General features: G+C 41.0%; 1 protein-coding gene across 1 annotated transcript; it reads right to left on the bottom strand.

Annotated features, from left to right (window-relative positions):
* Positions 1-5,493: 5,493 nt before the first annotated feature.
* Positions 5,494-25,266, bottom strand: LCMT1 (leucine carboxyl methyltransferase 1). The gene is made up of 11 exons (XM_009286621.1): positions 25,262-25,266; positions 24,807-24,898; positions 24,093-24,214; positions 22,463-22,539; positions 21,725-21,786; positions 13,115-13,217; positions 11,116-11,236; positions 10,221-10,322; positions 9,704-9,795; positions 7,574-7,671; positions 5,494-5,865 (listed from the first exon to the last, which is right to left on the bottom strand). Exons 1-11 carry the CDS (start codon positions 25,264-25,266, stop codon positions 5,843-5,845), a joined length of 897 nt encoding a protein of 298 aa, XP_009284896.1. The 3' UTR covers positions 5,494-5,842.
* Positions 25,267-25,856: the final 590 nt, after the last annotated feature.

The following is a 25,856-nucleotide window of genomic DNA, read 5'->3' as shown; positions in this document are numbered from 1 at the left end:
CTATATTCCATAGGAAAAAGGAAACTATTTCAAGTACTTTTAAGTGATCTTCAACAAAATGGCACAGGTGTGGCTATGACACGGAGACCAGAGCTAAATTCAGGGCCGATATGAGATATCCCAGTGGCAAAGATGACAGTGAAGTGCCTTTATCTAGGGGCAGGTACCAGCCAGGTCTGGCTCTCCGCCTCTTCAGCCAGCACCAAGAGCCGCAGGCAGCGACACCACCGCAGACACCAGCGGCGAGCTCCTGCAGGCAGGGCCAGGCAAAACCCTCCAAGCATCAGGGGAAGCTGCCAGCGGGGCAGGGGGTTGCAAAGGGAACAACCGAGCGATGCAGCTGACTGTCGCCTTGCAGTTCACTCAAGCTTAAATGATTTTTTTTTTTTCTCCCCTCCTTTAAACAAACCATTTGCAGGGATGAACTTTGTTGTACTGTCAGTACCAATAACCCGGGCAAAAGGCTGGGGTGGGAGCAGAAAAGAGAGGCAGAGGTTCACCGTGCAGCTCAAGGGAGCCACAGCTGACAAGCAGAGTCACGCTACCACAGCAAGTAGCAGCAGAAGGCAAAGGCCATCTCTCCTGGCTAGAAAACGTTTCTCAGCCTTTTTCAGCTAGTGGCTTTCCGGCAAAGTAGCGTTGTCTCAGCAGAGCCAGGCACTCTCCAAACCCAAATATTCCCCGAAGAGAGGTGAAAGATTTATTTATTTTAGTTAGCATAACCATGAGAGCTAGACTGCCCACAGCCATCCTCCCCCCACGAGCTCCCGAGGTATCACAAATTCCTTTGATCCTCTTGCAACCCTGAAGCACAAGGTGACCTGCTTGCTTCACCACTGTCGGCAACCGAGCTAGAAGAGACTCTTGGAAGAATTCTTGCAGGAATGATTTCCCTTCTCCTAGCTGGATGCTGAACCGTTCAGCTGAACAGCTGCAAGATGGAAAGTCAGACTCATCTAGACGAAGATCGAACAGGGCACCATCGTGCCTTTCATCCCACGGCACCAGCTCTACTCCTATGCCGTGTTCTTCAGTGCTTCCCTCAGATGAACAATTTATACAGGGACCTAAAATAGAAATTGATGAGCAGAAATTCCACCAATATCTGCCTCATGCTAGCAGACATCATTTCCAAACACTGAGAGGACTGAACTATGACAAAGAAGATGACAAAAAAGACTGACTGATAGGGCACATGACCGCCTCCTGTAGCGAGCCACATTCAAAGCCTGTTTATATGAAAAATGCAACAGCTCAGTGGTTGCATCTTAGATGTCGACCAGTTCAAAGGGAACAGATTTGTTTGTTCCAGAGCAGGTAAGACTTCAGCTTGGCTCCCACTCATAAAGATATTTTACAAGAGGCTCAAGGAACATGCTCTCAAAAGGGGTCTTGCCAAAATTAAATTGATAGTACAGGCTTTTATGCTACTATGTATTCATTCATTTTATTCAAAAGAAATCAGCAGGATAGTCTTGCTGCCACAGAGCAAGCATTAGTCACTGCGCAAGAAGACTCCTGCAGTGCAGAGGGTATTATAGGGCTTTTGGTTTCTTTGGTTTGGTTTTGTTTTTTTTTTTTAATTCCTGATTCTTACTAACAGACATATTAACTGTCAGGTAACCTGTCAAATGTAGCTATAAGCAGATTTGTGACACTACACGTTGTCTCGTTTCCCCCATCTTCATATTTAAGCACCTTTGACTCAGCTATTTCAGATACTTCTTGCACGTTAATTCAAATCAAGAGGTCTTTCAGGATAGACACCATCTCACACCGGGTGCTTGTGCAGCACCCAACACAGGTAATGCTAATGCCAGCAAGTCAGATCAGAGCCGTTTGTGGACAGAGATCAAGGAGGAGAACATCAAAGAGTACTGCAGGCAGAATCAGATATCTTGTCAAAGCCGTACCGAGGAGTCTCCAATACCGAGAGGTTAGTCATCCATTAGTAAATTCTCACTCCATAAACCACAAGGAGGAAAATTGCATCGATATGAATACAGAAGAAAGTAGGAACTAGCTTTTATATAGGCTAGAATGAGAATTTTGAGAGATCAGAGAGATTCAAGGACAGCTACATATGCGACGAGGCTGGAAGGGAGGCGAGATCTGACTCCAGGTGGCTGGAAAGCAATGGCACAGCAGTCACCACCACGCTTTGTTCCAACAGGATCCCCTGCCAGCCATCCGCAGGGATGCAGATTTAGTGTGGCTCGTTTTCAAATGATGGAAATGCCTCTACAATAGGGTTAACGCACACTGCGAGGACGGAGCAGGTACAAGCCTGCTCCCAAACGACACCGATTCTGCTGATTAAATACAAGCATCAAATTCCATTATCTCAGTTCACCTGAAGCACAAGGAATCTCAAACACAGCACCAGCTGGTAGAACAACAGGTCTCAACCACATTCCCCAAGTGCCACAGTCCACTCTGAAGGAGGAAGAAGTCAAACATTTGCTGTTGTCCATCTCAGGAACACCGTACTGTTTCTTAAAAATGGAAACAAACCAATCAAGTGCCCAACCTCTAGTCATGCTTTCATAACATCTCATCTTTGATCGAGATGAGTTTGCAAGACAGCGCACACACCCCACAGGAGTAAAGCTCTCATGTGAGTCACAGCATCTGCAGGTGGGAGGCCCTCGTATGCTATAAGCTCATTAAAAGCAAGAAAAGCAACTTAATGGTCCACAGCATGATCCAAGATGCAGTACTGATGAAGTCTAGAACAGTTTGAAGATGGCAGCATCCAAATAAAAGACTTATCAGGATTTAGACTTGGGAAAATAGCCTTTGGGTAAAGGAAAAGGGCTGGGTGGGGGCGAAGGGGCATGGAGGCGAGACAAGCACCTCAGAATCCCAACTAAATATGCAGCTGTAATATAGTAGTTCTTTTAGAAAGTTATTTCATTTCTCCTCAAATGTAGAACAGCAACAAAGAAAACAAGCAAACAAACAAACCAAAACCCAACAACAACCCGGTCCAAACCAACTGTCAGTTAAGAGACCATGTGTTATAAAGCCATCACAATTTCAGACGGCTCAAGGCCTGGACTAGCAAAGAAGTTAAAATAAGTACATTTTCAGAGTAACCATGCTTTAGATATCAATAACCAAGCTTCTGGGCAGCATGAAACCATGTTAGCAGAACTGAGAAGTAAACTTTTACTAGACTGTGGCTCAGGCAGTAGAATCAGACCCATCTTTCCATCAAAACTTAGGCTGGTTTCATGGACAGCACATCCATAATAAAAACCTGCTGTTCCAACTGATCGTGACTAACAGCAAAAGAGGAGAAAAAAGTGTTGCAAATATAGCAGAACTGACTGAGATTCTTGAATTGTTTTACCTTTTCTCAAGCCCCTGTCTCAGCCTAGGAAGAGACCGTTGCCATTTTGTCAGTGTCACATTAAAGTTCACAAGCCCTTTCAGTTGTCAAGCTCTGCCTCCTAAACAAAACCAGGACGGTACAGAGTGAGGACATATGTATGTTTCTATAAGGAACCTTTTCAATTTTTATGCTCTGAATAGGGACTGCAGATATAAACCTGCACTGGCAGTGTTTCAAATTAAGTTTTAGCCATACAATTTTGCCCCCTGTGACCCTGATACTCGTGTCTTCTGGCAGTTATCAGAGAGTTCTTTGCTCAAACCTAAGGTTCCGAATCTTTAGAGGTGTTTCTTGCACTGACCCTCTGAAGGGGCAGACACCAAGAAAGTAATTGCATACTGGTATTCCTCTTTACGCCAGCTGAATACCTACTCCTTACACAGCTACGCAGGTTAACTCAGGAGAGACTGTACACTGAAGATGGGCAAGGAGGCATGATGCTTTTTTCTTCTTCCAGGTCTCTGGCATAAATGCTATGTTTAGCTAGGCACTAAGTTTGGAGGATTCAGAGGTCTAATTAAGAGATTCATAGATCCTTGTTGAATTTAGCTGCTTGGGTTCATGTTAGGGTAAGACATAGCAATTGCACAGTGGGAATGAAAAAATATTCAAAAACTCTAAGTAACAACAGTGTGAAACCAGAAGGCAAGACCCAGAAGCTGCAGACCATTAAATACAGCAGGCTAACTGCCCCTGCTTCCCAAGAAGCAGAAAGGCTCATCAGCAAGTCTACCTTCCCATCTGGACAGCAGGCAACTGCTGTGGGAAACCACCCAGTGGCAAACCCTACAGTCCCTGGTTACAGCTGCTGTGCTCAAGAAGGAACTTTGATGGTAAGGTGAAAAAATGAGACGTGCCCTTCTGGTCTCCTGCATCTGCAGAGAGAAAGAGTCAACGCTAATGCAGACACAGCTTGCACGTGCCTCTGAATAGAAGAGGGGTACAGCTAAGCTCAAACGTCTAAAACGTGCAGGCATAAGCATACCATTGATATTGTTATCTAGGAAGCAAAGGTTATAAGCTCCTTTTGTAACTGCACGAAGAGTCCATCCCTTCCCTTTGAGGGCAGAGCGCTCTGCGAGCACTTTGCAAAGACCGAGCAGAGCATTAACCAAATATTGTATTTCTATGCCTCGTCATCTAAGAAATCAGCTTGACACAAACATAACAGGAGGTGGCCTGTAGCTACCAGTGACTAAAATCGGTGACTGAGAGGGAGGAGGGCAGTGAAGGGATGGCCATTTCTTTTTACTACTTCTGTTCCTCTGAAATTACGACTGTCACTTCTAAGAACTGTTTACTTTTTCCAGTATCTCAATAATCTCCTTCCTTACAAATCTAATCCAAGCCCACGTCAACTATTTCCAAAGCCAGGTATTCTTACGGTACAGAAAGTCACATACAGTACAAAAATGGTTGCTTATGCTTGCAACTGCTTTAAAAAAAATACTCTTGGTGAGGCATTTGGCGAGAGAGGAAAAACGTAGTCACTAAATCAGATATAAATAGGTAATTTCTAATGAGTAAGACACTAGTCAAATTATAAATACTAAACATTTATTATTTTTCTCATAGGAAGGTTGCAAGATTCAATTTCAAACAACAGGGCAAGGTCTTTTGTTGCTGTTGGGATTTTGTTTGTTTCTTTTAAGGGGAAAGAAAGAAGAATGAGAAACTGGTGTAAAGATACTACCAGAGCAGTGCAAATTTAGATTAATTTATTTCTTACCTTTACCATCCCAGTGCTGAACTGCCAAGCTAAGCCCTTCCCAGTTAAATAAAGTCTGCTTTAACATCACCCAGTTTCTTGTACATCACTGAACAAGAATCACAGCCCTCCTTCTTTCACCCTTCCCCTACAAGAACATACCTAGTACAGTGACAGCCTTGTAGCAACAGTAAAAGCCGGGAGAAAGCTAACATGGTGACACTTCATAAATTTAACCTGAACAGAATGAAAATTAACAAAACTTAACCTTCGTGATCAGCCGTGCACAGTGCAAAGATATCCAATAATGCAGCTCACCAGCATTGTTTTTCCAGCTTCCTGTCACAAATACATTTTACACATCCACAAAAAGACAAAAGAGGAAAATCATGTAATCCAAGAACACTTTACTTTCAGTTTTAAACTAAGGAAGGCAAGCTTTTAAACAGGAATTACTGACATCTTATGAAAGTCCGTCATTATGTATCTGGGAACGGGAGGTGAGTCTTGCCTCCTAACAATTGCTCACAATGGGCAGAAAAGATTCATTAAAACTACCAAAAGCCAACAGGACAGTCGACATCGGCAGCACCCACTGCTTTCTGTACTGGCGCCGCTTACACAGATGCGCAGACTGAAGTTGGCACATGCAAAGTCCCATCACTTCTGTGATCTTGTCTCAAGTAGAAGGCAGTCGCTGTGGCTTCTGGGCCCGCGGCTTCCCTCGAGCAAATACATTAGAATGTGATGTTTGCAAGACCTATTTGAAAAGAAAGGGGGATGGGGGGGAGAAACAAGTGTTTATTCTTATACTACCTGTACTTCACTACTATTAGGACAGTTAGACACAGGAAGAAGGATGCTTTGAAAATTTTTTTTTTTTTAAACTTAAATGTAAAGGATTTAGTGGCAGGAAAGGAAATTAGGAAACATGTTGATCTGTACTTTTTTAACCCTAATTAATTTGAATAAGCCAATCTGAAGGAGTACTGAAGTTATTCATGGCAGAAGGAACAACACAGAGGCTGCTGCTGAACTAAGGATCTGCCCAGGAAATTAAAAAGAGAAAGCTGAGGAAAAGTTCCATTAATGATGGCAGTAAATTCACTCTGGATAAAGAAAAACTCCTTTGTATTAAGGCATATCCATGCATTAGACATCTGATTATCTCCTTTGGGATTTGTCTTTTTTGACTTCTAAGATATGCTGCGTCGCTTAACTTCAGTACCCAAAATTTTCCTAAATACTTCTCTAATAACAGCAAAGAATAATGCTGGAGATCCCAGGAATACTGGCTACTACGAACAGGGGAACTTTTTGGCCTTAGCTCCTCTAGAAATAAGTTCTGTATTAGCCATCACTTTTTAGTCATAAAAAAATCAAATGGAAAATGTGCATTTCTGCAGCTCAAAACTGTCGAAATTGTAGGATTCGGGTCAGCAGACATCACAAGCTAGCATCTCTGTTACCGCAGCAGCAACAGGGTATTGATGATCTAGTTTCACCAGCTGTATCAGATGCTTTGCTACTCAGTCTGGCTGCACAACTTCAGCAGAGATTCCATCTATTCACATTTGCTAAGGAACAGCAAATAAAATTTGTTCTTAAATACTACTTTGTCAGGAGCAAGAGAAGGGCAGAGAAGGAGAAGGGGAGGAAAAAGATATCAACTGGCAGGCAGAGAACTTTTCTGGAAAGACTGAAGTCCCTGAAATTGCAGACAGAAGTAGAGATAAACTGCATCTGCAACAGAGCCGTCTTTCTAATTTGGACAAATAATGGCTGTAGACATCCATCCTTCACCCAAACCATAATTCCTTTTATTTTATTATTTCTTAAGCAGCAGCAACATACATAATGCTACATAAAGCATAAATCAAGTCTCTCTGTTTCAAAGAAATTCCAGTCTAGGAGAGACAGAATTTTAAGAACAAAAGGAACATTTAGAAGAGTTAACTTCAAAGGGAATTTTTCCCCCCAGGAGAAAGTAGCGTGGAAAACTTAAGTCTCAGATGGATGTAAATGGGGACGGTGCAGAAGACGACTGGGCTAAGTAATGCAAATTTATTTTTATGTTGTCAGGACACTGTGATTTCATATACCATGTGCCCATATGGCACTTTACGTGCATAGGATTTGTAAACCTTTCAATTAGCACTGGTAGTATAAAGCAGGCAGTTATTTAAAGTAACCCATACGGCATCTTTCAGTGTAAAAATTCTAACTCCCCTGTACTGGACAGGCTTCCTCTTGGGAAATTCAGATGCCAATACAAACCCTCAAAAGGCTGTGGAGAAACAGTCACAAGACACCACCTGAGAGGTGTTCACAGCCCCAACAACGACAGGGAAGCAGACCCCATTCCTGCTACAGGATACTTCTATCATACATCTGGTGTATATAGCCTCAGTCTTTCCACATAAGATCTCAATGTGAAGGGTCACCTCCTAGGTGTTGGAGAACATTACCCAGATTACTGCTGTCCTTTGAAGCCCAGCAGATGCAGTAGTGCTGCATCAGTTGTTCAAACAGTTCCTTTTCATCTAGGAATTCAAGTCCTTCTATTCTGTAGGATAAAAGAAAAACTGTGATTCAAACTGGAGTCTCAGTACAGTTTTTGATGTACTCTTTCTCACTCCATAGGAGTGAAAACTACAGCCAATAAGGCAGTTACCTTTCTGGTAAATTAATACAGGTATTTGTCCATAATGAAGATACCACCACTACTCCTAGCCTTTGTTTTCAAGGTATGAAACAAGTGACCCACAAGATGTTTTCAACTTCTCATCCCTGGAATTTCATGTTCCAGGACTAATCTGTGTAACTTCTCACAAATACCAGTATTTCTCTTCTAACCCCTTTTACTGCACGTATCTGGTCTTGCTGGATTTAAGTAGACACAATAGTACAGCCTAATGGAAGGAGATTTATCTTTATCAAAGGATTACAGCCAACAGTTGAAGATAGTATTTTCTCCAGACAATCACAACAAGTCCATATTATGTCTTGGAAGAGTGATGGGTACACCAGTGCAGCTTCTAACAACTCTCCCACATGAGCTCATGATGAAGCACAAACCAAATGGTACATATAAGATCTGAGGATTTTTTTCCTAAAATTGTTCCTACCTAGGATTCTTAAAGTAAGATCTTTGAATGTCTTCCACCAAACAAATGGGAGAACTTATCCCAAGCTGTGCTTGCTTTAAAAAATTTAACCTGGCACATTCCTCTCTCTCACTCTAGATTACTTGAATATCCGAGTGTTTATTTTCTGTGCTAAATATTTGGAAGGGCTGCTACTGAGGATCAAAAGACGCTGAGGGGCAAAAGTTCCTAAATACACTCACAGATGTGCAAGTGCTGCAGAGGAACACTTTTGGAAAGATTTTTATAAATAGAAAGCATTATTTGCCTCATTAATATTGAAGGACAGAGTTTACGTAACCCATATCTTGGCATTTGGAACAAGTGGAAGGAGCTGAACAGATCTAAGGTAGTCAAAAACGCTGCAAAAAAAGTACAAGCTATGTCTCTCCACAAGTGCCATATGGTACAATCACAGAGTCATCGTTCCTATTTAAACAACCTATGATTTTCAGTCTCACCTGTTCAGTTCCATGGTTTGAGAAATCCCCATATGTGAATACTTATTTTGACCAAGGTAACTTGTTCAGCTAATTCAAACTATAGTTAATGAATGACTCACAGCAATTCACGCTTCATACTATATACCTAAGAAGTTACTCATTAAAAAGTTTCCCCTTTTTTAGCTTTTCTTTAATGCAAAAAAATTAACAAAATCCATGCAGATTACTAACAGCCTTTAGTTATACCCTCTATGTACTAAGCTCTGTCTACAGACCCAGCAGTCTAGCTCATGAGCATGGTATGAATGGAAGACTGTCTCTCAGTCTGTTGAGAGAGAGTCAGGCCACGCTGTTGGGCACACTTCTCCTCTCTCTCGCTCTTTGCTTGCATAGTACAATAGTTCATAGCACTAAATTACTGCCCTGCCTTGGCTCATTACCTAAATACGCTACCAAGGAAGAAGGGAGGGAAGAACAGGACTGGCCATTTTCCACCCACTTGTAGTAAAAAAGCAAATGGGTAAGTAATCTTACCTAGGCCTATAAGACTGGAGCAAACACCTGGATGTCATCGCCCTTGGGGACATGAAAAGTGGCTGCCTGTTCTGAGTGTATTTTATAATTCCGCTCCACCCATCTAGTATTGTGGAGGCTGGATGTTCACAAGAAACATCTTAGGTACTGTAAAAACTCAACACAGCATTTCTGTAGCATCTTTTATCTGCAAATTTCTGTCATGAGATGCTTTATATCGCACCCAAATAAATCATCACCACTGCCAGTCTACTTCTGGCAGCAATAACCCTCTGGATCATTAATGCTGCTCCAGGCATTATCTTTAAGGCTCTGCAGAGCTTCAGACTCAGACACTTTCTGTCTACCTAGCTAGCATCTGCACGCAGCCTCCTCTCTGTTATACTAGGGGATCCCATACTACATATTGAGATGAACTACCTTGGAAATGGCATCTGAAGATGACTTTTGGCCGCAAGCAAGCTATCAGTAATACCTTTTGACATCAGCCTGTGGCAAAAAGCTGTACACTTTCATCATATCAATGGCACGTGCAGTTTCCCAGCCATTTAACAGCAGTCTTTCCCTCTGTAAAATAAACAAGCAGCACAGTTTTCAGAGGACTCGAGGAAAAATACCAGAGAACAGTTTTTCCCCCTAAGGATTTGGTAGGCCATCTGCTTGACCTGTTCTTTGAAGAGCTCTTACACTCTTTTCTAAGCATCTGCTGATAACCTCTGCGCAGAAAGGACAATGGGATAGATGGAGCTGTGCTCCGATCTACTGCGGTTTTTGTACAACTACCGAAACTAAGTGATATCGATCAACCATGGCACTGATAACAGGGAACCACTGTAACACGGATAGGAAAGAGTTTCAGTAGGTAGCAGCTGCCCCCCCAAACCTGCTTTGGTCACTGCTCTGAGCCTTACAGTGCACACACAGAGGCAGAACTTGCAGGCAGGTTAATTAAGTTTAATATCAAACACACCCAGAGCTCTGCGCCCCTTTACCTGAGAGTCCAAGGATCTGCAAACTTCCACTCCAGCCAGGTTACACTGTCGTCTCTGCAAGTTCTCAATCATGATCTGTCCAAACCGGTCCGTCATATTCACCTCAGGTAGAGAATGAGACAAAAGTGTTCCCCCTTCCGAAAAGAATGTAATCGCAGTGAAAAGCAGTAACTTGGTTAAACTCTTGAATTGTCTGTGTCATAAAATGTACAGGATAACACTAAAGTAAGTTTCACATATTTTTATACCAGGTCTCATTTCCCACTGCCACAACCTCCTCAGCTACCTCACGTTTACAAGTTGAGCGCCAGTTTAATGGTGACAATGCTACTGCCTTTGGAGAGACAGGGACTCTGCACTGGGCACTGAAAACTGACTCTGCTTTAAGTTGTCAGCAACTTGGTTCAGCTCTCTAGCAGTGATTTACAGCTTGGACGATCCTGTTACTAATTCCTGGAGCCACTCAGTTCCCCCGAGGCAGCATTTTACTTCCATACAGAGAAGCCAAGTTCATGCTGATGTGATTTTTGCTCCACTTTGTCAAAGAACACAGAGAGGTAATTACATAATGTTATATGCTCATTTCCAACATTCGGCATAATTTCTTTTTCCTCTGTCTTATCTAAACCAATATTCTGTAGTTTTCTCCACATATGGATTAAGCCTCAGTTCTTTTGGTTCAATATAGTCCAGCAATTGTCTTTCAGAATAGCTACATATTCTTTACAATGAGCTAACAAATCTACAAAATCAAACACGTTACTAGAGAAATTCAGCAGAAACTGCTGTCTGTACAAAAGGATATGGCCCACTCTTATTTTACAAGCAGAACTCCACTTCTGAGAGCAATTTTTATGACAATAATGCAGGTCTAAAAATGACATTTTTGTTTTACCTGCTCGTAATTTATAAACATCGCCACTGGAAAAGTGCTTGCTGCCCACTTTAAAAGATTTGCAGATTGCTGCGGTGTCATGTAAACCAGAACACACTCCGCTACCAGAAGTGTTGGCAAACTTTAAAACAAAAAAAACAAGAGAACTATTTCTAGCAAAAGAACAAGAAAAATCTGTAAAGAATTATTAGCAAGCAAGTAATTTCATGTTCCCAAAAATTCTTAGAAGACCTACCCTTTTTATGAACTAGACATTTAAGACTGAATGAAATCACTTCATCAAGTTGACTAGAACTGGGTTTTCCGGCGGTCGACAGGGGACTCCCATGGTTACAAAAGAGAGATAATGAGGAAACAATCTCCCCTAAGGCAGCCATACTATGAACAGAGAAGAATGTGTATTCTGTAAGTCTTCTCTGAACTGTGATAGCATGAACTGAAGTGCATACTAAAATTCATCTTGCAGAAGAATTGTACCCTATATATACAATCCGCATTCTTTTAGAGATTGGTAAAATTAGGAATAAAATACAAATTGGGGGAAAAAAAGTTTTCTCTTTTAAAAAAGTTCTAAGAAGAATTTTAATTAGACAAATTTGTTCAATATCTGTGAAACAAGCTTCACATATTATTATCTAACAAAATGCAATCTTTAGTTTGCACGTTGCCTCTTCCCCCTCCATCCACAAAAAACCAAAAATAGACATCTACACGAATTAATTTTCCTTCGAATTATAGAGTTTTCTTTTAATTGCTAGAATGAACAGGAAAAAGAAAAGTCACTAGAAGCAGGAGAAATTCCACAAGGAGCAGCAATGTAGGCAAGCAAGGCAAGATTTCAGAAGATGGAAGTGTAAAGATTTAAATGGCAATTTGATGCATTCTGCTTACCCATATGCTCTCTCCCACCCAGCCAGATAGCCGCTATTTATATATCTTATATTTGAAAGGTACGTCCATCATCCACTCTAAATCTTAAATCCTGCCCCCTCCAGAAGCCTAACGCTTGAACAATAAAATCCCAGATATTAACTTCCAGAGCTAAGTTCTCCAAGGACTCCATGGCAATCACTTTACCAAAAGGTCTAGGGAACAATAGGGGGTTTAAGTGGAGGCAATAGAAAATAATTACAAAGATAAAACTCTGAAATAATTTAACATTGACAGAGTTATTCTTCATTTTACCAGCTAAGCTCCCAGAAATCTTGACTCACGCAGCCATTACAACAGGGGTGGAAGATGTTCACTGATCTAGGTACTGCACATCAGTCAGCATTAAAACTAAATGTAACTGAACCAACTCTTAAAAAAACGCAATTTATGACATTTTGAGACATCTCTAGTTTAGAGATTCCCCTTGAATAACTTATGATTCTATTAACTAAATTTCAACCAAATTCAAGCAAGGGGTAACTCTTTTAGAAATCTCTAAAAGAGTTAAATTCATGAAGTAGAGAAAGAAAACTCGTATGAGCTCTGAGGCAGAAAATGGCTGCTGCGGGAACTCATCCCCTCCAGGGCAAGGGATGGGGGAGGAATCGAGAAGGAATTACAGCTGCCTGCCCTGCAACAAGAGCTTTAACTTGTGCGAAAGGATCACGTACCCAAAGAGAACCAACCACCAGAAACACATTCACAGAAAGCCAGACTTCATTCCCCCCAGCATTTTAAGACCAAGAAGCAAATAGTTCTGTAATGTTTGGTCTTCTCAGGAAGGACGAAAACGCAGTTTGCAGAATAGACTGTGCAAGGAACAACCTTGCTTCAGACTTGGAACTACCGAGCAGTCACGGCAATGCCAGCCTGCTCGGCTCAGTGAGGCTGCATGAGGTGTCTGAAGAATTCCTTCTGCTCAAAGGGCTCAGGAAAAGGTAACCATGGAAATAGCATAACGAGCACTGGATGCAGATGCTGTATGCCCAAGCCTGACGTTACTCTCACCAGTACGCTTCCACAAGCCCTCATCAAAAAAATAATTATAAAAAAAAATTAATCTTACTGTATATCCAGGTTGTGTTTCTTTAGCTTTTCCTCCAGATCTGATGAGAAACGGAGATCTGCTCCTACTATGGAATATCGACTGGAGTCTAGGCTGTGAGAATCTGCAAGTTTAAAATTTTGAGAGACTAACGGTTACAAATAAGAGTGAAGCTGAAATTATAAATTAAAAAAAAAATACACAGGAACATATGAATTTGAAGTCCAAGTTTGATCTGTTATACCTAACAATTAACAGCAAACTCTTCCTTTTAAAACATTAATTTCCCTTACACCTGATTGTTGTGGTTTACAGATGGTGATATATTAGCATCAGACTCTACAACAATACTACTCTTTCACTCTGCAGCCACCCTAATGCAGATAGGTTATCCCATCCGTTACCATGGTTTCAAGGAATGCAGAGAGAAGAAAAATGTGAAGATTAAAGGCAGGGGTTTTTGTTTTGTTTGGAGAATCTTTTTAGATGACCCAACGTATGTACATAAGGGACTACATAAAAAAAAAAGTGCATCAATTTCTGAAAAACTAAGTTAAGAGTAACAATGTTCCAAATATTAACAATAGATATAGCTATATAAATTAACAATACATATAGCTGTATAATATATATGGGTATCAGACACAGATTTAGGGGCCAAAAAAAGTTATCATTTAGCCTCTTCGTATGATCTAGTGATGGTATTTAAGTGTAGAGTCAAATTAGAAAAGGTATTCTGAGAAACAAATATTCGCCCTGGGATACAACAGGCAGCAAGCTCCTGTAAATGCTTTCCAACGTGAAGGAGGAACTAATACTAAAGTCAAAGACACTTTGCCATACTAGCAAAACTGTAAGGAAGCCAGCAGCAACACGAGCATCTTGCTGTCAGTAATTCTGACAACCAGTTGCAATCAATTCAACCAGATGAGCCCAGTCCCCATAAAAAGCATTTTACAAGTACAGTATCAAACCCACTTAAAGACGTAAAGTTCTGCGGGAATATATCAGATTGCTCTTTCACGCTTTAGCTTTACTAGAGTGAAGTCATGAGGACAGAATAGCACATAATTTTCCCCTCTTACCATACGAGTGTGACAGAGCAAGCAGTAAAATAAGTAAGCTAAATAGTGAAAAAACCCAGAGCGAGAGTTTAAAGTGGTCTTGTAATGGCCAGTCAATACCCGTCTGCAGTAGCAAGCTCTGGCACAGCTCCATTTGGGATCCTGCTGCAGACAGACACAGCTCCTGAATGGTAATACGGGAGCAGATGTCAAGGGCTAGGTGAAGAGAGAAAGGGAAGCCAAGTGGCTGAAGAGACAGGATGAAAGGGGTTTTCCATTTCAGGAGAGGGGGAAAAAAAAGGCAACTTATTAAATTAAGCAGTGCTTCAAACATTCTGGAAGATGTACCTCCGTTTAGTTTTCAAGTGACCAACTGTTTGAAAATGGAACTAGCAAGTGACAACAGCTGTCTTTCCAACAACATTTCTGAACAGATACAGAAACCAGAACAGTTCATGCAGAGAGTTACACGAAAAAAAAGAAAAAAGAAAGAAGGAAAAAAAAAAAGTTGTGCGGCAAATGATTCAACATTTTGAGTCGAGGCTTTTTTCCATGTGCATGTTCTGTAATAGCTTTACTACTTCCCACACCCTTCTATTTAAGTTATTATATCAAGGCCATGATAATGGCATCAAAAAGAGCCACACAAAAAAACCCCACCACACACAGGAAAGTATTTATATAGTGATTGGTTTGCTGTCCGGAGATACAGCACAGTAAGCGTCAGTCACCACAATTAGTATGAAATTAATGCAATCTTCTTGTCCAGCTTCATTGACTTGGACATACTGGTATGTTAATTATAACCAGAAATAAACTACAGAAATTTTTAAGTGATCCGGTATCGGAAGTAGTACAAACACTTCACCAGAGGCGAGAATAAATGCTCACACCATGTTGATTCAAGCATTTCTATCACTGAAGAGCAGGAGAGAGCAAAACCTCTCAAACCTTACGTTAGAAAACTGTCCTTCACAACGGTTCAAATTTCAGCAGTCAAAATTACTAACGTTGTTTTTAATAAGCTTGTAAACGCATGAACAAACCCCACAATTCCTGTTACGCCTTGACATGGTGGGAGAGGGGATGGCCAAAGGAAGCAACCTGGGTGATCCTCAGTGCAGCCCAGCGCAGTTGTTTTCGGAGATGTGGGTTGCGGGCAAGTGAAAGTAAGCAGCCATCTAGCCATAACCTGGTTATTCCAAGTTATCTTCTGGGAAAAAAACCAAACAGCAAACTAGAACAGGTTTCTTTAAGGGTGATTTGGCTCACTGGTAATATTCCTTAAACCTTAAAGCCAAGTATACTTAATGCCTTAATACAGGACCCCTTGCAGCAGAAACTTTTAAAAGGCCAAGAAAACTGTTGAGGAATGGATTGTCTTCCTCTCTTCAAAAGCCTTTTACTCCAAATGCAATCACTTTACTCCCATTTCCAGCATCCAGGCTGCCTGGTTCTCCTTTGGTCCATTCAAACAGAACGTACTTGTTCCTCCACACATTTTCCTGCCAACTTCCCTCGACTCTCCATTGATGGTTGTTGGCAAACACAACCACAGATAGTACCGAGGCAGAGCTGCACACACATTACACACAAGCTGATACAATTGCTAAAAATTGTACATTTTAAACATATCTGAAAGCACCTCATTAAATATCTCCATAATTCATATATTTCAGCATTTATGATCAATACTTTTACCTTGAAAGAAATCTTAGGGAAAAATATGAAATTTACACTAGTCAATTTTAAAATGCAAAAAGAGAGGCAAAAGGAAAAAAAGCAAGAGGAAGGAGTTTAAGTTAAGCCTCTTCCAAACTTCCTTGTAAGATTTTCTGCTAGCTTCCACCTTTGGCCTATACATGGCATTAAAAATTCCTTTTATATATAAAGTCAAAGGGATGAAGAGATCATACTTAACTAGGCAAACAACTTCAAAATTTTAAAATCAGACTGACAACTGCTCCATCACCCCACACTCAGATAGCAGACACTCACTTACTGCAAGGCAATGGCAGCTGATGATAGCTGGGATTGCCACTGTTCCCAGCCTGGAGGCTAAAAGTCAAAGTACGGCCATAAACACCCCAGAAAAGAATGTGCTGCTAGTTCATGGTCTGGCACCAATTTCTACTTTATTGCAGAGTTTGATGCTCTAAGTATGAAAATTTGCAAATATGCTGCCACCCTGACTGAGCAGCGTTGGTGCAAATGTATTTTACAATACCTGCCTATCCACAGAGCAGATGAAAAAGAAAAAGCAAGTGTCAGCTCGGTAGCACAGTCACATGGTCTCCATTGATTTCTTCTTATGAACAAGAAGTTTCTTTTAACTGAATCAAATTTTTTGGTGTTAAAAAAACCCTACTTTTTTTCCTTACTGTAGTCTCACTCTTCCGAAGGTGTCTGCCACAGTGACCTCCCCGCAGACGAGAGCCCTGCACGCTCCATCAGATCTCTGCTGCTGCCAGGAGCGCTGCTGCCTTCCCTTCTGGCCGGGCCAGAAAACACCACCCACACTGCACTAATACAGAACTCGGTGGCAGTTTTCAAATACACAGGGCCACCTCGTTGTGACTCAGGCCAGCTGTCCTAATGCTGGCATAGCCAGCAACATTTGGTGGCTTAATCCATTGAAAATCCCATATTCCAAGCACTAATTCCTACCCAGAGGCCAGTATTTCATGTTTTTTAGCAAAGTTGTTTGGTCATGATGTTCTTTTCTAGAACACGGAGCTACCACACGGTTTTCTTTGTGATGCTCACACTCAGCATAGTCAGTTACGTACAAAATTTCTCTCTTGTATTTGTCTGAAATGAAGGTTTGAGGAATACCAGATTCAGATTTCATTTGAGAAATACAAGGGAGGAGAGAGGGGAGAGAAAGAAAACGACCTCCATCACTCCAGCCCACCCCATGTACCCAACACAGACTCTCAGCCTAGATGCACGCTTCTGTTATCCATGCATAATGCAACAGAGAACGTTTTGTTCTGATCGTACCACTTGTATGTATATTTTCCATGACTTTTGGCGCAGAAGTAACAATATAAGTGGTTCAAATTTAGACATCATTACAGTAACGGAATGGTAGCAGGAGTCACTTCTAGTTGCCTTTTGACCTCACTGCAATAAAATTTTTCTTCACAGAAACATGCTACCAGCAAGTAAATGATCTGTTTTACAGTGGTCCCCAGGTACTCATCCACCACCTTAATCCGTCTGCTGAAGCAGCATTACAGAATCACAAACGCACGAAGCGCAGTGTTTCCTCTGCTACAAGAATTCAGAGTTTTCTTTTCTTACTCTCTTCTCAGATTAGTGAAACTATTTCCTGGAGGCTTTCCAAGAGACAGCATGCAGGATACTATTGACTCAAACTGATTTCATTAGGATTTTCATCCTAAGGTATCTTTGGCAGCTTTACAAACAACCAGCCCATACAACCTATTCTGCAGGCTCACAGGCATGACACAGTATTGGTTTTGCTCAGGTTGTTTACACCTACGACATGAGAACAGGGTACATGTCAAAACACAAGGAAATTTAGTTTGTCTTGCAAGCACAGGATCCTCCCCAACGTAAGGCATGCAAGTCACCAAGACGGCAACAACCCTGACGTCTGCATTCGGTCACAAGCAAGTTTGGAAACGTAGAGAAAAGGAAGTTAAAACAACCAACTCCCAAAGCTGGACTAGACAGGGCCAGAAAGTGCATGAGTGGCACTGAAAGGTAATAGTTCACTGAAGTGTAATTTGCACTGGCAAGGTAGCAGAGTACTAACTTCCCAACACTAGCAACTGCATCATAAACCAGATAGCACCTCTGAACTTTGAAAACAGTTTAACCCGATATTGCCACAGCAATGACAAATTACTGCACGAATTCACTGCTTTCCCCTGGAGATCCAACATTCCCTAGGAAACAGCAAAGCTGTTCAATGACAAGTGTCATCTTGCTGCATTCAAGGGCAGAGGCCACAAATATCTATACTTGAATTGCAAGCCGTGCTGTCATTGCTTTGTCTAAAGGGGAAGGAGAAAGAAGATGTTGCCCCGAAGCTGATAAAGTTGTCTATTAGCACTAGCTTTGATAAAGTTGTCTATTAGCACCAGCTTCATGAAATGAAAACATTTAGTGTGAGAAGGAAAGCAGTAAGAGAACAAGAGTCATGTCAATCGATATTACAGCAACTCAAAAATCAAATTCCAAAGCATCTAAACAAATTATTCCTGGTATACATGAGACAGCAGTGTGGAACTGATTTTTTTTTTTTAGGGGGGGGGGGGCGCGCAGGGCCAGGGACGACAGGACAGGACAACCTCCCTCCCCAAGATTCTAAAATCCTGCTCCATATCCCCACCCCGAAAACCACATAAATGAGTAACATTTCCCTACCTGGAAATGCTGCTTCATGCTGCCCCACTACAATCCCTATGACAGGTGGTATTCCCAGAACATTGCATTAGTCTAACAGCTGTATCAGGTCAGACCAAAGGTCCCCCTAGTATGGTATCCTGCCTCTCACAGATGCCAACAGCAGCTACCTAGGGAAAAGACAAAAAGAGGGCAAACATGTACTACTAATACTGGCATCTATGTTGTTTTCTATCTTTTTTTCTAAGAATCCTTACATTTGATTTGGATTTCTGGACCATTACTGAGCCAATGTTTTCATATATCTATTTATTATAATACTCAGATCTTGTACGCCAGTAGCAATAATCAACCAGCTGCCTATCGTTTACATGTGAGGCACAAACTACTTTTTCCACCCATGTGGATCACTTTATATTAATCCGCATTGAATTTATCACCAAGTCACTGATTTCACAAGATTCTTCTACAGTTCTTTACCACTCTGAAGAGTTTGGACTTGCCAACAAGCTGCCACTTACTAGTCACTCTATTTTCCCAATCATTTCTTAGTGTTGAACAACAACATATCACTAAGCACAGATCTCCATCTCCCTCCATAATGAAAATTAACAACATATGCCTACCCTCCATCCCCAGCTCTTTATCCATATGAGAACCAGTCCTTCCCCCCACAACAACTGTGCAATTTCTTTGGCAAACTTTGGTAAGGGACACTGCCAAGACACATTTTTTTAAATTCAAGCACTGTATTAATTGGATGTCCTTTTCCAAGATACCTGTTGACTCCTATAGAGAACTCCAATAGGTTTGTGAGGCATAACTTACCTTTACAAAAGCCATGTAGACTCTTTCTCAACAATTACATTATTCCTGTGTTCCACTAAGTCTGTCTGTTAGAGTTTCTACTAATTTGTCCAGTAGAGACATCAGTCCTACTGACTTGTAGTTCCCTGGATTTCTCCTGGAGCCCATTTGAGTCACAGCAGCCACCTTCCAGTTCTCAGGTACTAAGACAGTTTTAAAATGAGAGGGTATACACCAGTTAGTAGCTGAGCGAATTCATTGTCGAGTTCCTTTAGATCTGCAAGAAATCTCTATTCATCTGACTGTTTGATTTGTCTACTTAGTCCACAGCCTCTTCTGGTGGCACTTCCACATGAAGCAGTGCCATTAATATGTCCTTAAATGAGAGTTCCCACATGGATTTCACTCAAACTGACCTGTGGTTATCGAGTGCCAGTTCAAACTGAGATTCCACAACAGATTTCCACCATCTCCAAATATCTGGACATCATGCTACATCCCAAAGATCTCAGGGTAGTAGAGCCTACATCAGCTGGTTTACAGTAAAATGGCTACTCTAAAGTATTTAAAACCCAGCACTGAGAAGGAACAAGAGAAACAGCCTTAGAGAAATAAGACACTCCAATACATTCAAACAGTGATACATTAATTGCTGTTGACTGCTGTGACTTGCTCATTAGGGGCTTTTGATTACAGTACACTGCTGCAACTTGCTAACTTTGCAGTTGTTTTACTGTACTAGATGTATGTACAGTTGTTCAGTAACACAAATACAATCAAACCCTTCTGACTGACCTTGTATTAATGCCTTTTTAACGGTGCTTATGCAGCATATCTCACTGTATATAAGAGATACGTTATAAGAAGGTCTCCTAGCTGAAACACAGTGGTACTTAGGAGCCCTTTTGCTGAGATGGGGCAATGGGCTTTCATCTTTTGAGACGTGAATGTACAATGGAGAATTCTGCCATACAAATGACATCTAAAAGGTTGGTAAGTTAAGACCCTCTAATATGCAGCAATAAAATGTGCATAATATGCATAAATATGCACAGTCAAGTCAGTGTGTGGCAGTACTCTGATCCAAGTTAAAGCACTAAAAGAGGCTTGGGGTGAAGCACCTACTGGCAGCACGAGCACAACTCCTCACCCTTTGCACTCTCCCTTACTCTTTGGAGGGCCCTTTCAAGCCCTCCAGATCCTTAGCTAGAATTGCGCTTATTAAAAGCACCTATAGATGTAATCACATCAGGGAACACAAAACACCGCCAGCTCTGTTTTAGGGTCACATCTGCTAACACAAATTAGCTGGTAGCGTCGATGCAGGTAACTACTGTTCCTCCTAAAGGGTCCAAAGCAGCTACTATAGTGCGGTATCTGCTATTCGGGTGCTGAAAACATTACTCAATGGAACCCATTTTTTTCTTCCACAAGTACGGAGTTTTTTGAATTACAATCCTGCCACAAACATAATGAGGCTATAAGCCAAGACAGTACAACCACACAAAACCACCTGAATCTAAAATCCTCTTAATACTAAACGTGACAAACGGCACTGGCTCCCGAGAATGGACTTTGCAGGCTGCATTTCTTCTGTGAAGACTCCGCTAAATGTAAAGGCTTGTGCTCTTAATGAGACAAAAAAGAAGATAGAGGAAAACACTCAATAGCTATTTTAATCCAGTATACATGACTATCAGTAGCATTTTTCCTTTTCTGTGACAGAAAAGAAAACGTAACTTAAGCTACATACCAGAGAAAAAGAAAAAACCCAACAACTTTCTGGCAGAATAAAACCACTTCAAGAGAAGACGTTTCTAACATGACAGAACAAATGGGCAGGAGTCTGTAAGAGAAAAAGAAAAAGCCTCTTTTCCCTCCCAATTCTCTGTCCAAACAGTGTTTCAAACATTAAAAGCCTGCCCACATAGCAGAACAAAATGATCAGAAAAGTTTTAAAAGTGCTGCAGTACATTGCTGACTTATTTTTAAGATGACTCACCTATTAGAAGAGAGTCCCCTGAATGGGATTCCATAATTGGTTTTGACAGGGGAGGTTTTGATCTGTGGGAAGAAGGAAGAAGCATCTCTGAGCAGTTAAGCTTGTTTAACAGTGTGCTTACAATTTTATTTTTTTTTAATGATCAGAAAAGTTTTAAAAGTGCTGCAGTACATTGCTGACTTATTTTTAAGATGACTCACCTATTAGAAGAGAGTCCCCTGAATGGGATTCCATAATTGGTTTTGACAGGGGAGGTTTTGATCTGTGGGAAGAAGGAAGAAGCATCTCTGAGCAGTTAAGCTTGTTTAACAGTGTGCTTACAATTTTATTTTTTTTTAACATATATATGTGTGTGTGTGTGTGTGTTGTGTGTTAACTCACCTATTAGAAGAGAGTCCCCTGAATGGGATTCCATAATTGGTTTTGACAGGGGAGGTTTTGATCTGTGGGAAGAAGGAAGAAGCATCTCTGAGCAGTTAAGCTTGTTTAACAGTGTGCTTACAATTTTATTTTTTTTTAACATATATATGTGTGTGTGTGTGTGTGTGTGTGTGTTAAAAACAGACAAGAGAATACCTCTGCCCTCTACTGGAAATAAAAACGTTTGCAAGTTAGACTTAGTCATAAGTTGCAGTTGAGTTTTATACCAAACGTCCCTTAAGTTTTGAGGTAATCTTTCAAGAGAAATCCAGACGCTCTCCCCAGGTATCCTCCATAAGCCTTAATGCATCCATTCAAACAGAATATTCATGTATAGTACCAGCCATCCTACCTCTCCAACTGAACACGCAAGTCTGGGAATTTACTACTGTCTTCAATAGTAAGATTAGACTTAATTGCCTCTAATCATCGTGAGGCTTCCTCTGCCCATTATGTTTTACATAATTAAGAATAAAGTCTGCTTGCCTGCCTAAAGCTTCCACATACCAACTTCTCCAATTTGGAATACTGGCTGCACAGTCACATGTACGACTTGCCTGCATAACGAAACCTTTATTCTAAATCCTAGAGCATGAAGAGTTTCTCAGAAGAGAGAGGAAATAATTGTAGCTTGCAATTTATGACATTTTGCTGAATTACATTCAGTTTCACATAGCTAAACATAAGCATTATACTTACTTGATATTATGTATTTTTCTTGCGACTATCATTGGAAAATCCACTTCAAAATATTTTCTAGGGAGAAGGTTTTCATCCTGAAAATCGGAGTCAGACTCTAGAATTAGGGACATTCAAGTTTCACATGCACATGACAAGAAGATATAACCTTAAGTCCTAAACAGTTTTGTTTTAGTTTACACTGGCATTTGTAACAGTAGTATAACTTAATGTCCCACAGCTTAAAAAACCCCAAAACAACAAAAACAGTTGAGAGACATTAGAATGTCCGCTAGGCATTAAGGAAATTATTTAACATTTTACGTAATGCGGCAATCCTAGACACTAGGTCACTGAAACATATATGCCAACAATGCATTATCAGCATCTAGAAGAGCACAGCAACAGGAAACTATTACAACATTTACCATGCATCCTCAGTACATTCTTCTACGAAAGGAATCGGGAACATTTTGCACAGGTTTACACAACGTTCCACAATCTGTCCTCAAACCCACAGCCTGACTACAAGCGCATCAGTATTCCTCTACCACACAAAAAAGGGGGAAACCTCTTCATTTCATATTGTCACTATCTGGCACCCCGATAGATAAGCTGTACCAAGTTTCTCCCTATGCAGCAATCCTTTTGTGATGGATACGTACTGCTAGTTCTAGCTTGTCAACCTCATGAATTTCTGAACAGTAGATTAAATCAGTAGTCAGAACACTGAAGCGCTCGGTTAACTGGGCCCCACCTTCTGTACGTTAATTATACCACGCCTGCTCTTTACAAGGAGAAATAATTGGAATTACAGGCCCCGCTTTAGCTTTTAAAATCACTGTTATGGGGAAGTTAATAAAACTGTGTATTGACATAGTTTTCATAAGAATGCAGGGAAGAAAAAAGCTTCACATCTCAGAAAAAATTCATTATTTTAGTGGTGGACTTGGCAGTGCTAGGTTAACGGTTGGACTCGATGATCCTAAAGGTCTTTTCCAACCTAAACTATTCTAAACAGTCTATGAATTGTGACCAAGCAAAATGCGACTGGCCTCCTTGGGCTTTCTTCCAGAAACCAAATTTACAAATGTAAATGCTAATGAGAAGACAAGATGAATTAGAGGTGTGTTCACTCAGAATGATACTATCATATAATATCTGAATAATCTGAATTTTTATGAATGACATGCATACAGACAGGCATATATATTTACATCTATAAACTCACATTTATATAAATAATTCAGAAACATGTAAACAGAGTCTCTACAATCCTGTACTTTGGTACCTTATTCCTGTTTTAATATAGGATAAAAAAAGTGAAATCTTAAGGCTTAAAGGGGACAGCAGAATGTGGAGTTCAAACTCTGTTCCTGAAAGTCCACTAGAGGCCAGCTTCGTGTCACACACTTTTTGGTAAAAGCCAGTGAGAACCGCAGCCCCTCCTGGGCACTGAGGTTTAAAGGTACCTAAACTAATTCTAAGCAAGCTGAGAACTGAGGCAAACCAGCCAGGGCAGTCAGCCTCGCTGCACCCCTCCACGTTGTACCACAGAACGCAGCACCGATAAGCCCTCGCAGAAGAGCGCTTCAAATGTCCACACAAACCTTTGCCTTCAGCCAAGTTCGTTTCTCTCAGCTATCATTACCTTTAATCTCCAGAACAGGGTATCCATGCCAGCACCAAGATTAACAATTTGACAGTTGCATTCTGTCTTCTTTAGAAAAGCTTTAATCAGATAACTGACTCCATGAACACGAGCATAATAGCCTGTTAACAACAACAACAAAAAAATTGTTTTTAATTATTATTTTAATATAATACTTGATGTTTAACACTCATTAAGATTTTTAGGTAGTCTATTTAAAAAATTGTGTTTCTTAGGAAGAATAATGCACTCTTTTAAAGATACCTAAGGGTTTTTTTATTACTAACAAAACCTGATGCACTGATAAAACAGGATTCCTTGGGTAAATAAAAGTTTTAGTCAAGTTTCACCTCAAACTGAGCAGAATAATTCTAGCTGGTGCGCACACTTTTGCAGAGACCAGAGCTGACATACCCTGCTGTCCTGGGTCAAATCAACATTTTTGACTGCTTTGTAGAGAATACTGCACGCTGAGACACAGAGACATTCCATTCAGAATACAGAAAGCAAAGGATAAGAGTTTTGATTTAAAGAATAATATCTAAAGGATCAGATACAGTATGGAATTATTAGCGTGAAGAAAACTTGTCTCATTCTTTTACGTATTTCCTGCACTCCATAATACCCAGTATATGGAGGTTTTGTCAGGTGCTCTTCAAGACCAGTTAAGAACGCGTTTGCACTGTCTTCATTCAAGTTCACATGCCAACTTGCCTCTGTTGATTTCAGGCGCTTTTCTCTCTTTGGCTTGTCTCACAAAATACTGGATGTAAGGGTCCTTCCAGTAGCCAACACTCACAGCAAACCTGTCCAGCGGAAGGAAAAAAAAATAAGAGCATTATGAAATAAGGCCACCAAGATTTACCCTGTAAGACACACAAGCTGAAAAGGTCACTCTCTGACCTGGGCGTGTACACGCAGACAAAGTTTAAAAACCCTGTTGAACGTGCGAAACTATTTCAATTAAGAAGCTATAGAAAGTCTAGTAAAAAATGTTGGCTCTTGCCATATTAAACAAGGATCTTTTTAAAGGCCTCTGCACTATTTGATGAACTTCTGCAAGCGAAGACCCTAATCTCAAATATTTCCTCCTCGAGGACCCAGCAAACAGAGGAATTGTCTGGCTAAAGCTCCTCAGACTGCCCACAAAGCATGCCTTACTTCTATACGTCATTACGCTACGAGCTGTTTGCACTTATTCCAGTGCTTCTACGTATCAGTTTAACGCAGACGACAGCGCTATTCTATTCCAATAGAACTCACTAGTTTTACAACTGATTTGAAAAGGTAAACTCTCAAAACCAAACTCAACCACCCGACGATTCGCTGCTACACCAATAACAAAGGGAGAGAACAAAAAGCCAGCAATAACAGAAGTTAAATCCACGCCCATGCACAGCAGGGCAACAAAACTCATCGCCCTCCCAGCACCCATCCTCCAGAGGAGGAGCAAAGAATTCTAAAACATACCAAGACGTTTTCTCCTGAGATACCAAACAGCACTGAAATTTCTGATCCGCACTATTAGACGGTATAATTCTAGCTATCCCTGTACGCTGTTCTATAAACAAACCCCAAGCTGAAAATTGGGCAGGTGTTTAGTAACAGGACCGGGAAAGTTTATGGCAAAGCTGAGGACTAAAGCTGTCGGTCCAAGGGAAAAGCACCTTCAGAGCAAACCCCCGCCCGTTCGCAGGGGAGCTCTGACCGTGTTTCGGAGTTTATTCTCCCCTACACAGCCTAGCTTGCTACACGGCCGTACAC

The sequence above is a fragment of the Aptenodytes forsteri genome, unplaced genomic scaffold (genome assembly GCF_000699145.1).
Source record: "Aptenodytes forsteri isolate BGI_AS27 unplaced genomic scaffold, ASM69914v1 Scaffold55, whole genome shotgun sequence".
In the NCBI taxonomy this organism is placed as follows: domain Eukaryota; kingdom Metazoa; phylum Chordata; class Aves; order Sphenisciformes; family Spheniscidae; genus Aptenodytes; species Aptenodytes forsteri.
The sequence above is the reverse complement of the archived record's forward strand: the minus strand, read 5'-3'. Positions and strand labels throughout refer to the sequence as shown.